Source organism: Crocodylus porosus, unplaced genomic scaffold (genome assembly GCF_001723895.1).
Source record: "Crocodylus porosus isolate Cpor-Errol unplaced genomic scaffold, CroPor_comp1, whole genome shotgun sequence".
Classification (NCBI taxonomy): domain Eukaryota; kingdom Metazoa; phylum Chordata; order Crocodylia; family Crocodylidae; genus Crocodylus; species Crocodylus porosus.
In genome coordinates, this window is record NW_017728886.1 from 234,120,188 (window position 1) to 234,135,532 (window position 15,345).

The 15,345-nt window shown below is 41.2% G+C and overlaps 1 protein-coding gene across 1 annotated transcript in view; it reads left to right on the forward strand.

Moving 5' to 3' along the window:
* Positions 1 to 15,345, forward strand: part of VPS13B (vacuolar protein sorting 13 homolog B) — an 869,608-nt gene that overhangs the window by 622,192 nt on the left and 232,071 nt on the right. The window contains exon 32 of the mRNA XM_019545488.1: positions 1,597 to 1,740. Coding sequence (XP_019401033.1) covers positions 1,597 to 1,740 — 144 coding nt within the window. The remainder of the gene's footprint in view (positions 1 to 1,596; positions 1,741 to 15,345) is intronic.

The following is a 15,345-nucleotide window of genomic DNA, read 5'->3' on the forward strand; positions in this document are numbered from 1 at the left end:
GGGGTCTTTAAGAGGAGGCTGGATGAACACCTTGCTGGGGTCATTTGACCCCAGTACTCTTTCCTGCCATGGCAGAGGGTTGGACTTGATGATCTGCTCAGGTCCCTTCCGACCCTACAAACTATGAAACAGGCTGGCCTAATTTGGCACTGTCTGAAAAATCAAAAGTGGGAATCTTTTAATGGTTTCCAGCAGTATTTTTAAAGGCTTTTTAATGAATCATGTTTTCTCAACACTTTTCAACATTTAAAAAACACTTTTCCTAGGACCCTTGAAAGCAAACCTGAAAGCTACATTGTCTCAGCAAAAAAAGAATCGACTGATTTTTGTCGTAATTGAACTTCCCAAGTTAAGAATTTCCAAAAGCATACCACCCCAAAATTAATAGTGGTAGTGCAAGATATTCCACATCGATTGGAAAGATTTTGCAATAACTTTTACCAGTCTGTAGGCCGGCTCATTAACAATAAGCCTACGGGACCTTGTACACACAAGAGACTGTGGTTCATTTTTTGGCATTAGCATGGCACAAGGGAACTTAAAAATTTTATATGTCAGGAGGTGCCAGTCATTTCTGGCCAGCAACTGGGAGTGATCTCTCATAATAGCTGCCTCCTGGGGAGGACAAAACTGAGGCAGGAATAAAAAGGCATATTTGAACTATAGGTTACAGGTACACACTTAAGCAGAATGAATAGGCTGGCTATATGAGGGGAGAATTGAAACATTTAATGTAAAATGCCATCAAAAGTGTGGGTTGGAAAGAGTTTAACTTAAACAAATATTGGGGGATAGCTGAGATGCATGGAAAGGATTCAGTAATAAGAAACGTCTGAAATTTACTAATACTTATGTTCAGGAATGTAAATGTTTTATTAGTCAGATTCTCCTTGTTACCTATTCCCTCCGAGACACTTACTGGTAAAGAAAGAAGTCTACATAGATTACTAAACATTTGAATATAAACAAGATTCTCATGAAAAGGGCAGTGCTTCTGCTTATTAATCAACCTTTCTGGACTGGTTCTATTTTTCATCTCTGTATTGCTGCCAACTGTGGTCTAGAACTTTAGCTGTGCTATATAATACCAATAAAACAGTGGTCATCCAACTCACTCTGCCAAGTTATTAACAGCAGTTTACAAGTAAACAGAAATCAATTAGGCTGGTTATCAGCAAGTTCCAACACATGATTTCATTATAAATCAAGCTTATTTTATATTCCAAAAAAGTACATCTTTTGGAAGAAGAGGGGAAAGGAGAATTGTAATCCATTGCCAAGAAAATGAAAAACAAAAATCTGACAGTCCACTATTTGATACTACAAAAAAACGGAAACAAGACTTCACGCATGAAACACTTAGATATAGTTTGTCTTGATGGTTACATAGGCTGTTGGAAGGAAGTAAGATATCAAACTGTGCCTTCATCAGAAAACTTTATAATTGGTATGACAGTCTCTGCTAGTTAAGGATAAGCAGATTTAACAATCCTAATTAACATTTTTAAATGGCTTAAATTTTGTAGTTCATGTAGAAACTGTAAATTCTCTATCTGGAATTTGCTAACAAGTGTTTTGAATTATTTTTCTCCATAGGAGATTTTAGTGTGCGGCCATTCTTTAGAGGTGAATGTGACCACAAACCTGGATTTCTTCCTCAGTGTGGCTCAAGTACAACTTCTGCAGCAAATAATACAAGCTAATATGGTTGGATTAGAAACTTCCAGCAAAGCCATTGAGGTAAATTAGATAACCTGGGATTTTCTTAGAATTTCTATGGCTCACATCAGACATTTAAATCATTTGCAGTGGTAGAAATATGACATAAATGGAGTGCATATATTATTCTTTATTTTAACACCTCTTTTGCCTCATCTTGCAAAGATAGGGTGACCACACATCCCAGTTTGGGAAGGACAGTTCCAGATTTCATAGGCCAATCCCAGCCAGTTAGTGAAAATTAAAACAGAAATCCCGGAATCGCAAGGATGTGGGGCTCAGTCTGGCGGGGAAGTAGAGCGGCATAGGGCACCAGGCAAGTACCACCAAGAACGCCGCTGCCTGCAACAGCACTGCAGACTTGAGGGGCCAGTGTCCCAGATTTCCTTAAAAGTAATATGGTCACACTATCCAAAGAGGAATGAGAGACCACATGAAAGGCTGCATATGCTTAATGTATCTTCATCTTTGTTTTGGCTCATTGCATCCACCTATCATATACTGGTGTTCACACTCTTTTACTTCTGTGAGATGGCCCCTTTGAGCCTCTTACTCCACTGAGCACTAGCTGTGGGTGATGACAAACTTCACTCACTAAGCTTCCACCTTTTAAATCTTATATTTGATCATTAATGCCAAATTAGGCCTCCAAGATGTTCCTAGGAAGATGAAACTCCCCATCAGATACCTTGCAGCAAACAAAATCATATTCCTTCGTGATCCTCAAATCCTGTGATCTGTCAGGCCCACAGCATCTTGGGAATGCAGTTCAGATTGTACTTTTGTTATAGAGCAGAAAAGGCTAGTAAGTAACCCAAGTGGACTGGCTGCTACCTAACTTCAGAGCCTTCCATATAGCAGGGCTGTGTAATACAGCTGTGCAAAGCTTTGGGTGGTGATTTGATTCGGAGGAGATTTGGCCCAATTTGGCCCAAGATTTGCATCTCTAAATCCAAATTGAATCCGGGGACCAATTAAAAGGTCCAAACTGATTCAAAGCTCTCCGAATCTTTTCCAAAGATTCAGAGAGCTTTGATTTGGGCAGTCCACGGTGGCTGCAGCAGGGAGCTGCAGCCGGACTCGGAGCTGGTAAGTACTAGGGGTGGGGAAGGAGGGGCTGGGGGAGAGGTGGAAGGCCATGGGAGGATCCCTGCAAGTCCCCATCCCCTTTCTGATCCCTGCCCACTCCCCCAGCCCCCCCATGGCTGCCCTGCCTGCCCCAGCTTCCAGCGCTTTAAAAAAAGCCCAAATCACTGGGTGCTGCCAGGAAGGGGGCGATCCCTGCTACCCTGCACTGCCCCATGCTGCATGGAGGGGCTCTGCCAGCCCCACTCCCCCAGCCCCACCCCATGGATGCTCTACCTGGGCCAGCTCCAGCCCTTTAAGGAAAAAAAAAAAAAACAAGAAAAGTCCCAGGACTCACCACTCCTGCAGTGGCCTCAGGGCTTTGGGGGGGCTCATGGAAGAGCCTTGCACATGGCGGGAGGCAGCGGGGGTCACCCCCACTGGCAGGAAGGGTGAGTGTGGGGGTTTTTCTCGGTTTTTTTTTCCTTAAAGGGCCAGAGCTGGAGCAAGCAGGGCAGCCATGAGTGGTACAGTGGGGGGGAGGTCAGGGGGCTTGTGCAGAGCCCCCCACACAGTGGGGGGCAGCAGGGATTGCCCCCCCACCTGGCAGCACCCAGTGAGTTTGGGCTTTTTTTTTTTCCAAAGTGCTGGGAACTGGGGCAGGTTCTGAATCTCTGAATTGAATTTGGCCGAATCAGTTCGGGGCAGTGATTCGAATCACCAAATCAAATCACTGTTCCCCGAATTGGCCAGATCCGAATCCGAAGCAAATACTAGCCACTTCACACAGGCCTACTGTGTAACCCACCAAAGGCACTCAACTCTCCTGTTCCCCTCCTAGCCAGTGGGAGAAAAATGGAGGACTATTCTCTCTTTCCTGCTGAGGTACTGTCTCCTCATGTATCCTGGGTTAGGGTTAGACAGTAAAAGGTCCAGCTCCCTCCTTTTCCCTTTCTGTCTAAGGACCCCAAGACTAGTTTGTTACCGCACTGGTCTAAAGAAACTTCCTTTCTCCCTCAGCCCCTTCTTCCCCAAGACTGAGGGAGGTGGAGAAGACATCACTTAATTACCCTGTTGAACCATTAGTAATAGAAGAAATACAGTGTAGTTTTCTCTTCCTTGGATACTTTGCAGGCACAGGGCCTCTTTTGGAAATGTGCATTGTAAAGAAGTATACTATGGGAATATCTTCAATAAATAATTGCAGGGCACTCTTTTCCCATTGTCAGAGGAATGGACAAAATCATAAAAGTTGAATGGATGCCCAGAATTCTAATTTTGAGCTGGTGTGTTGCAAAAGTCTTGTGCTCTTAGTAGAGAATATGCAAACTTGCTGCAACAAAAGCTACTTCCTGCCTTATTCAGAACACTTTTTCTTCATTGTACCCAGAAATGCCCATTTGTCCTTCGTTAATGTCTTTCATACGTACTGCGAAGTCCCCTGTAATGAGTAAATGAAAACAATTCTAGTTCAAATTGTCAGCCTTGCTTATATCATAATATATACAGCTAACCTGGATTCAGTACAGTCAAGTATAATGCTTTCTTTCATTACTTTCTAATACTCTTTGTGTTGTCTACTCTGAAGTGTATGAATTAAGCCAGCTTATGCTGGGGTCTCTGTGTCTGTTCTCTTCATATTTTTCAACTCATGTTGTTGCCCTGAATCACTGGAGGGAAAAATCATAATATTGATGAATAGGCCAGTTTATATCAATCTAAGTGAATTAAATCTGAAACCTGGAGATGTCAACATTGTTAATTATTCCATTGGTGAGCATCGGAATAGAAATATCTGAAGCTAATTTTCCCACAACATCCTGGCCGTCTGTCCAAGTCAGGACTGTCTAACTTCCTAGTCCCCAGGGGCCACATGCTGCGTGGGTTGCACCAGGTGAGCTATAGGTCATTGTGCCACATAGATCCTCCTCCATTGCTGCTCCACTCACCTGTCTGAGCATCCCCTCAACTGCTGCACTGGGCACCCCCTACTGTTGCACTGCAGCCTTTCCCCCCCTCTGTTACATCACATAGGCACAAGTCCCCATCCTCCTGCTGCAATGCGTGCCTCCCCAGCTGCTGCCCCATGCAAACACAGTCTTCCCTTCCACGTGGCCCTGATTCTGCCTCCACCCACCTACAGTGGTCCAGACTCACCCTCAGCTCCTGTGCTACACCATGCGGTCCTGCCCCCTGGGGTGGGTGTAGGAAGCTGCAGCCAGAGGAAGGCATGGAAACCAGCAGATTCCAGCTGTTATTTGAAATGTGCACATTTGAGATTCTCCTAACATAGTTAGTTGTGTTAGTGATTCAGAAGGTAACAGACCTTTTCTCCAAACTTGAGGCAAGATAAAATGGCAATGGTTCATCAAATGTTAAATGATTAGAAGTCCTTGGTTGAATAACAGACACTATGATGCATTCTGGATATCATTTTTATTTTGAAGAGGTTCACACATGAATTTCCAACACCAATAAGTTTTCAGCCATTAAGCATACTGTCTTTGAAATCACCAGACGTATAATGCTAAAGGAAACCAGGTGAAAGTCATGTGAGTCTGTGTCTTTTAATGATGCCTAAAATGAAGGAATTGGGGCACTTTTTTAAAATTTTGATTGGCATATTTTGTTTATCTTAACAGACACCTGGATAGATTACATTTAACCAATCAATAAGCAAAAATCACTAACAAAAGTATGCCCTCAGGAATTCTCTAAAAGGGATGGGGGATAAGAGAATGCCTTGAATTTCTTGTAGTTACAGCCTTTGAAGCTACTTTAGGAATAGTATCACCTGTTTTCCTCTGTGCTCATACAACAGGAAGACTAGACTGGAAACATACCTGTTGTAACTTTTGTTAAGTATCTTTCAAAGATAGCTTACCTGTATGCTGAAAAATAAACCTATAATGGAGTTGCCTAAGAAAAGAAAATCTAAAGCATTAAGAGTTTTTGGTTCAGGTTTTCTTCTTAGTGGTGTTTCCATTAGATGTAGTGAATTCTTCAAGGAGCTTGAAGGTCTTCCTAGAAATGTTCATTTTAGATATATGTCAAGGACCAAACCACAGAACTCTGGAGCATGCTGAGAACTTGATTTCCTGAAATATTCATTGATCAATTGACAGTAAACTTTGCCTGGCTAGTAGGGGTTCTGCTTTCTATTTGCTATGCGATGAAAAAGTGGTTGGCCTTGAAGAAGGAAGTTTAAAAAGAACTATTGCAAAAATAATAGAAAAGGTAAGAGAAAGTTTAGTTACAAATACATTTGCACTAGGAAGTAGAAGAAATATGAAGATGGAGCTTGATAAGTTTATGAATGGGTTACTGATGTGGGTACCTACAGATGCAGAAGACTTAGGAGGGCTCTCCCAGTCTTATAGTCCTTAATACCAATATGAATCCATATTTTTGCACCATTGTACTTAACAGGTAATAGTACCTGCTGTGTTTTTGGTCCATTCACACAGTGCCAAAACTTTTTAACCTGTTTCACACCTAAGACACAAGGGTGATTTGAATAAGTCAGTTTTATTTAAGTATTTTTGCAGTAAAATACATCTTATGCTGAAAATGAAATTCATTCATATGACAGTTATTACACAATGCTTATTTCCAGACTTTACTTTTTTCTCTGGCTTCCAGGTTTAAACCTTTATTCAGTTTATATCCTTTTCTCATTATCTTGGTCACACTTCTTTATGTACTGAGTGCAATAGATTTTGTTTAGGAGAAATCTTCATTTTTTATAGAAAGCTTACTAGATCTTATACATCTGGAGAAAAGATCCTTCCCCAACCAAAACTGAGAAAGTCACCATTCATGCTGTCTGGCTTTCCACCCATTCGTGCTTTACTAGAGTTGCGGGTGTTCCTGGAGTATAATTACTAACCACCTATGAATTGGACCAATAGTTTTTTTGGCTCATTATAGCCAAGATTGGCAGAAGTTTTCCAAACTTTTCATATAGAACACCTGGCAAAAGTAGGATAGCTAATGGGAATGAGAGCATGGAATGGAAATTAACACCTCTGAAGGGGAAAAAAAACCTCTGAAAGCTTGCAGCAGTCAGGTGGGTGGTGCAAAGAATCAATAATTTATGTACTAGAATGCTGAAAGAAGGGAGAAAGGGATGATCTTGCCATCAGTGTGAACTCAATAGCATGCAAGGTTTAGAACAAGTATTGAATGAAAGAGTTAAAGATATTGAGGTAAATAGGATTTAAATATAACATGGCTTTGTCAAATATAGATCACACCAGGTGAACCACCGATGTGACACAGCCATGGAAATGACAAAACAATACCCTATGAGGTATTCCAGTGGAGATACGGAAGTTAGAGCCATTGCACAGGGTTATTGATAGGAACTCATTTGAAATGCCTTGTACAGGTCTGGTTGCCATTGTTCAAGGGAACTGTACTTGTACTTAAGCAGATGCAGAGAATGGTTGCTAGGGTAATCAGGGAAATACAGTGCCTATCTGACAAGAGGAGATAAAAGAGCCTGGCTTATTTAACAAAGTAAAATGAAGATTCAGAGTGGATAGGATTGCTTTCTATAAATACATCCAAGAGGGGTGGGATGGGGATGATAGCAGAAGAACAAATGGACACAAACTGGCCAGGAATATATTTAGGATGGAAAACAGAAGGTTTTTAATCACCAAAAGGGTGAGGTCCTGGATCAGCCTTCAGTAATTGAGACAGAAACCTCAATCACTTCAAGATGGTACTTGATACGTTTCTGAAAGAGACGCTTGTCTGTTGACAGCAGAGGACTAGATTTAGTAACCTGCAGGTCTCTTCCAGTCTTATGGCTTATATTCTAATGTAGCTCTTGCTCAAGCCCTCAAAAAGTTATATCTCAACAATTTAACTATAGTCTCTTCTTTGACGGTCATGAACACTTCCTCCTTATATCTATCCAAGTGTTGCCATTATATTAATCTTTATAGCCCATTATTTTGGTGCTGCTACTTCTGAATTGTGCCTCTTTTGCAGCACCATTTTCTGTACAGCATATGCAAGCCTTGTCTCTCTGTGTTTATGAATCTCCCACGTTTATCGCATCTTCGCTCTACCCATCACATCTGTTGCTGCGGAGTTAACTAATGTCTTTGATCTGCCAATGACAATAGCCTGTTTGCTTTTTTCACAAGCACTTCTGTGATTTCTCTTGTGCCCTATCTATCCATAGAAAGCACCTTTTATCAGAATTCAGAGTTACCACCTTATCCTTTTCTGAATTCCTAAACTTCCCCGGCATGATGTTTTTAACACTGTTGTGAGTATTGGTTAGGCTGGTGGACACTTGTAACCACAATGACAACTGAAACTATTAATAATGCAAATGTTACAGCCTTTGCTATTATATTGCTCATCTGTTTATCATCCTGTTATCTCTTACCATGTTGTTACATTTTAAGCTCCCTGAGGCAGAGGCTGTCTTTGCTTTCCTTCCAACACTACCAAAATATGATTACTTAATAAGATAATTATCTAGATCACCCATGCACCCTTTTTGAGGACCACCATCCTTCCTTTCTAAGCTTCTTTTCAAGATGGCAACTTTAGAGGATTAAGAATTCCTGTTTTAATGAAAGTTATGAAGTAGTTTTGTGATTTGCCATATCGAGGTGCATCTAGATTCCGCAAATGCATTTGTTTTATTGCAGTCTGGGCTCAGACCTGGCCATGGAACAGGTGTTGCATCAACAGTATCAAGTGATGATTTCCTTCAACTAGTGCACACTCTGGTTAAGGTGCCTGATCCAATTCTGATCATTTCAGGAGCTTCTTTTGCTATTAATAAAAAAGATGCTGCATGGCATTGCTCAATGGGAAGGGTAACGCTTCATATCTGTCTTCCCTAACGCATCTTGGGAAATTTTTTGTCAACTCTAAGACCTCTCATGAGAAAGCTGCCATCCCTCCTGATCAGGGTGCTTCTAAACTATCAGGAGAGATTGTTAATTTGGGCTGAGGTGTTATGAGTGACAGTGCTGATACTTGCTCCTAAAAGATGAATATACTTTTAGTGTGAGCTGATGCCACATCATGAATTTCACCGAGCTGAACTGGTGTCTGACAGCAATGAAATCTATCATTTTTATTAAATTCCAATTGAACAGTTTCTTTAGTTTTCCTGTGTCTAATTAAAGGTGCAGATGAGCGCAAACTGGTTCTCACTAGAAAGGGTAGGATAGCAATGAAGCTTACTGCAGGAGGGAAACCATTTAGAAAAAACAAGTAGCTGTTGAGCTAGTAGTATCCATTACTGTTCCCAGATTTAATACTTATTTCATATTTTATTGAAATAAATTAATAAAGCAGAAGTCTAAGACTGTTTTAAACCATGTCTAAATGCACCATTGTGGTACTAGCATCTTTGAGGAAACGTTATTGTTCTGCACAGATGCCCTCCTATATCTGGTGCACGCTAGTGTAGCCATGTCCATACAATGCCAAAGGTGGGCTGGGGTAGAAGGGTCATTCTGTAATACTGATTAACCTGTCTAAAGTGCCATGTGGTGGTTACACAGCTTCTGATTTGGGAGCCAGCTGGAGCTACATGATGTGTGTGAGGAGACCATTACTGGGCACAATAAGTTAACTGCATAGGCATAGCCACAGTGAGCTTTGGTAATGATGGTGTATTGGAAACTTATACAAACCAGTGATAACAATAGTTATGACTTCATTAAATGCACATTGTGGATGTCATCTACTTGGATTTTAAGAAGGCCTTTGATATGGTATCTCATTATATTCTTATAGCTAAACTGAGTGACTATGTAAATGATTACATGGTCAGGTGGGTGGCAGATTGGCTTAGGGTTTGCACCCAGAGAGTGGTGATGGATGGGTCAGTATCGACCTGGAAAGATGTGGGCAGTGGAGTCGCACAAGGCTCAATCCTTGGACCGGTGTTGTTCAGGGTCTTCATCAGCAACTTGGATGAGTGCATGGAAAGCACTCTGTCCAAATTCACAGATGATACCAAATTATGGGATAAAGTTAGCACACTAGAGGGTAGAGAATGAATCCAGGAAGATCTGAATAGATTGGAAAAGTGGGAGAAACAGAATAGGTTACAGTTCAATAACTACAAATGCAAGGTGCTGCACCTAGGGAGAAGGAATCACCAGCACGCTTACAGGCTGGGAGAGGACCTTCTCAGCAGCACAGAAGTGGAAAGGGATCTTGGAGTCACTGTTGACTCCAAGATGAACATGAGTTGTCACTGTCACCAAGTGATCAGTAAAGCTAACCTCACTTTATCATCCATTAGCAGGTGTACGACAAACAGGTCCAAGGAGATGGTACTTCCCCTTTAAGTGGCATTAGTCAGGCCGCAGTTGGAGTACTGCGTCCAGTTTTGGGTGCCACACTTCAAGAGGGATATGGACAACCTCAAGAGGGTTCAGAGAAGGGCCACTTGGATGGTTAGGGACCTGCAGGCGAAGCCCAATGAGGGCCCTGAATCTCTTCAGCCTCCACAAGAGAAGGCTGAGAGGTGATCTTGTGGCCACCTACAAAGTCATCGGGGGGGGGGGCCAGCAAGGAATAGGAGATGCTCTGTTTACCAGGGCACCCCTTTGGGTAACTAGGAACAACGGCCACAAACTGATGGAGAGCAGATTTAGGTTAGACATCAGGAAGTACTTCTTTACAGTAAGGGCTGCCAAAATCTGGAATGGGCTTCCAAGGGAGGTGGTGCTCTCCGCTACGTTGGAGGTCTTTAGGAGGTGGCTAGACATACACCTAGCTGGGGTCATCTGACCTGAGGGCTCTTTTGTGCCCAGGGCAGGGGGTCAGATGTGATGATATGCTGAAGTCCCTTCTGACCCAAACATCTATGAATTCAGAGCTGAAATAATCCAAAAGAAGGATTCAGTAAATGGGAGAACCTTGGACAAGAGTAAAACTAAAAATGATATACCTAGGATGAGAATGGAAAATAAATCAGACTTCAGTTTGCAATGGTTTAGAGAACCAAAAGAGATAACACAACATGGGGCAGCATGTGTAGAAAATATTCTCTGGAGCAGAAGGAGTGATAGTTCCTCTGTGTCCGACTGTGGCACAGTTTTATCTGCAATATTGCTTGCAGACTCTTCATACTTCAGGGGATATTCCCTTGAAGGCTTAAACTTTAGCTCTGGAGCTTCTGCGGTATGATCTCCCATGTGAGTCACAGCTAGCAGGGCCACTTCAGAGCCCCAATTTCAGTTTTCCAAAGTTATACCAAAAGAGCAAAAGATAAGGATCCACAAGTGCTTCCTTTACTCTATTTATTGCTAGTCCTTATTGGCAACTCCCTTGAGTTTCTTTCACCTTCAAAGTGAACCTTCTCAAGGCTCTCCAGTTATCTCACACTGAAGCCACATTTTCCACCAGGGAGTCTATTGAAGCTAACTGGAATTTCAAAAGAAAACAGCAAAGGTATTTAAGAAATTCTGGTATTGATTTATGAGGACAGATTTTAGGACCAAGTATACGTATAGCTTGGGTGAGAGATGGCAAAGGGGATGTATATGGCCATAAATCTACACATATTTGAAGGGTGTAAACAAAAAGGAACGAAGGGAATTAACTAGGGTTGTAGAAGGGTTTATGACTAGGAGTTAGGTAATGAAATGAAAGAAAAGGATTGTTTGAAGTTGAAATTGTTTTGGGGGGAACGCTACCTGATAAGAATGTCTTCAGCTGTGGATTGCTTACAGCAGGGAAGAGGTAGAAGTTCTCAGTTTCAGACATTTAAAAACAGATGGAGCCAAGCACAAGAAAATAGATAGTAGAAGTCAGTCCTGCCACGGCAAGAAAACTGGCCCTGAAAGATGGCCCTGATAAACCTTTTCAGTTTCTAATACATGTGTTTAAATATTCAGTAAATTCCATCCATTTACCTGAATTTCAAGTTGCCATTTGAAGGCCAGGTCATACATTATCTAAAATGACAAAATAAGGTGAAAATTAATCACATTTGTTCTGTGCAGCTTAACAATCATTAAACATCTACATCTTTTTTTTTTTTTTTTAATGGACCAAAAGGGGCTTGAGTATATTAAGACTGCCTAGGGCATGTGGATTTAGCAGCAGTAATTAGTTTGTTTTTCATGAATATCAAGTAATCATCATATTAAACCTACTTACAAAAGTACCATATATAAAGAATAACATATGTCTATTTTTTGAAACCAGTGTTTTAGAACAAGTTAAATGTTTATACTTTTTAAGAAAATAAAAAACACATTTTTTAAGGGGGCAGGGAGGAACCACATCATTAAATAAGTCAGAGATGGGGGTGCTCTTTGATCTATGCTTGTACTCTAGACAGTATCCTGCAGGGGAAAAATAAAATTAAAAGAGTAATTTAACATTATTTCTTTCTCCCCATCTCTTAACTCAGCTTTTTACTCATGAGTTTCCATTATTCTACAGCTTTTGTTTCATTCCCTAATCTTACTATTCCCTAGTCTTGCCTTTCGGTAGGTTTACCTTACCTTACATGCATATCCAGTTGTCCAGTCTTTTCATTTTACACATTTATTCTGTCACAGAAATCAGAGCAGCAAGAATTAGGGAAATCTTGATTTTTGTAGAATCTCCCTAGTTCTGTGAAATTATTAGAAGGCTTCTCCTTTTCTGCAGAATTTGTGTTGTTATGTACATACTACCACTTTCTCCAAATAAATAGAATACAAAGAAATTGCCTGTTGAGGCCAAGGCTTTGCTTTAAGACTAAGTAGTTTTAATGGCAGGAGAATTTGCTTTTCTTTTACTTAATAACCTTTTGAAACATGAAAAGTACTCAGGCAGCTTTCTTCACCTTACCATGCCACTTGAATGGTCTTGTATTACTCATAGATTTTTAAGACCAGAAGGGCCTATTATAGTCCAGTCCAGTGATGTGCAACCAGGGTGCCATGGCAGCCTTTGAAGGGTGGCATTGCTGGGGGATAGGTGAGATAAATGCAGATTCTTTTTGCTGGCTGCTTCTCCTTTCCTGACCCCTCTTCAAGTGGATAACCACTATAATAAATGAAATAATTTTTGAAATGGGGTGCTGCTTAAATCAGAAAAGTTATGTAAGGATTCTTGAAACTAAGAAGGCTGAGAACCACGAGTCTAGTCTTATCCTCTTCATAACACAGGTCCATAGAATTTCATCCAGTGATTCATGCATACCTTCCACTTGAGCTACAATGCCTGCTTTAAACTGAAATGTAGTCTTGATTTAAAGACTTCAAGTAACAAGGAATCCATCACATCATTCAGTATAACTACCATTGAGGCATGAAGCACTGCTAATTGCATACTGCTTGCCAGCATCAAAGAAACTTATCCTCTGAATTTTCTCTTTTCAGCCATCCATTATCCCATGCTTTAATCCTACAACAGGCTCTCTCTTTAGGCACACCTCTGGGACCATAAGGAGAGCCCTGTTGAAGTAGGGCTCTTTTTGGCAGCCTGGATCTGCTCCTCCTAAGATGAGCTCATGGCAGGATGTGGTCCTGAAATCTTACATTTGTATGACTTGCTCATTTCTCAGATTTCATCTATCTATTTTCAGCAACAGATGGCCAGAACACATAACAGCAGGATTTAAAGCAAGTGATGATTATGTCTTTCTGTGCATTTTTAGAAAGTTTAGAGTAATTGGTTGTTAATACAGGTATTTTTCCCATTAGCTGGCTAGTGGTGTTTATGGCTTTTTTTCATTGGGGTGATCTTTCCTTTTGTTCAATTTTGGGTATGTAAACTTGATACAAACTCTGTAGTTCCCTTGGTAATGAAACGCACTGGAATTTTTCAACAATGTGGGCAGGCTTCTGTGCTCCACCAAGCTTAGTTTGTGCTGCAGAAGGCAGTCAGAGAGTCTTATTGTGGGGAAAAATACTAGCTAATCCAGAGGTGCTCAAGGTTTTGGCCAGATGAGTGGTGCAGGGATGATCCATGAGCCAGATTGGACCCCTTGCTGCCTCTACATGCCAGAATTGGGTCCCGTGCTGCCTCCACCCGGCACCTGACTAGCCAGATTGGGCTCCAAAACCCCCACTCTGTCACAGGTGATGGATTCCTTGTTACTTGAAGTCTTTAAATCAAGACTATGTTTTAGTCTAAAGCAGGCATTGTAGCTCAAGTGGAAGGTATGCATGAATCACTGGATGAAATTCTGTGGACCTGTGTTATGTCCATATGCTGAGATCAGGTCCAGCACTACCTTGTGTGCCTGATCTAGTGTGCAGAGCTATGACCTATGGGGCTCCCCGCAGATCCACAGACACAATACTAGGTGCCAAATTAGGCCCACAGGCTGGGGTTGAGCATTCTTGGTCTAATGGAAACTAGCATAGATTTACTTCTGAGAAGGCTACTGACTGGTCAGGCTTCTCTGCTTCAGCATCAAGTCTGCCATAAACCCAGCATGAGAGGAAGAAGGATACATGTTAAAATAAGGCAGGAGAAATGAGGGGACACGATGAATCAGGGATTTGTTTAGCTGGATTCTCCAGTGGCATAAGGTTTCTGAGCCAGTGGCAGAACTTAAAGCTGTCCTCCTTCAAATTTAACTTTTACCTTTATCTGATAGCTGAGAATGGGCGTTGGAAACAAGTCCCTGACAGCCTCCCCAGAGCTTAGGGGCAGTAGAGAATCAAGCCTTCATTAACAAATATATATTCTAGATGAGTAAAAATTCTGATTTGATCATTTATTTTTTTTATGGACAACCTAAAATATGATTTTGGTAAGCAATCATGTTGTATTAAAAAGGAGTACCACCAACTTACTGTTAAAACAGTGAAATATGCATACATTGGTCTCAGTTTTACTATCTTGTCAAATAATTCATCCCAAATACTTATTATTGCAGGACTCTGCCATCCAGGTTTCTACCTTCCTCTTGCCAGTTTCTTGTTACATTTATTACCTGGCTATTTACTCCTGCCTTTAGATGTTCACCACTTCCTCTGGGTCAGATAGCATGCTGGACTCTTGTCTAGAGGTCTTGTAATTTTTTCACAATTCAGAAGAATTGGGAGAAAGCCATACATTTTAATGGAAGCTATGGAAAGCTTTCAAATATTGTATTAATCTACAAATGCTGTAGTTAGCATTACCCTTATTGCATTTAGAAGGATACTTTAGGGTCCATTTTTGTTTGGTTTTTTTACATTTTGACAACATCTCTAATGTCATTAAGTGGAAGAGGTGCGATGATGGTGTGGCATTTCCCGGTGGGTATACAATGCCAGAGGTATTTTGAAATGTGACAGTATATTCAATGTAGCAAGGTAGCCTCTGAATTCTTACAATACTTGTGGTCCAGTGTATGCTTTCATCTGGTTTTTTCACTATGTAAATTAGGGTGTCCTTGAGGAGAAGGTGAAAGCCAGCCTTCCAAGGGACTGAGTTTTAACTGCAGTAGATTGAAAGCAGGTGGTCATCCAAATTGTGTCACAATTTTGGCATACCATTCATTAAGAGGACCTATGCTACTGAAATTAATTCACACCTAACATATGTACAGTACCATGAAAGGATGTGACCTGCTTG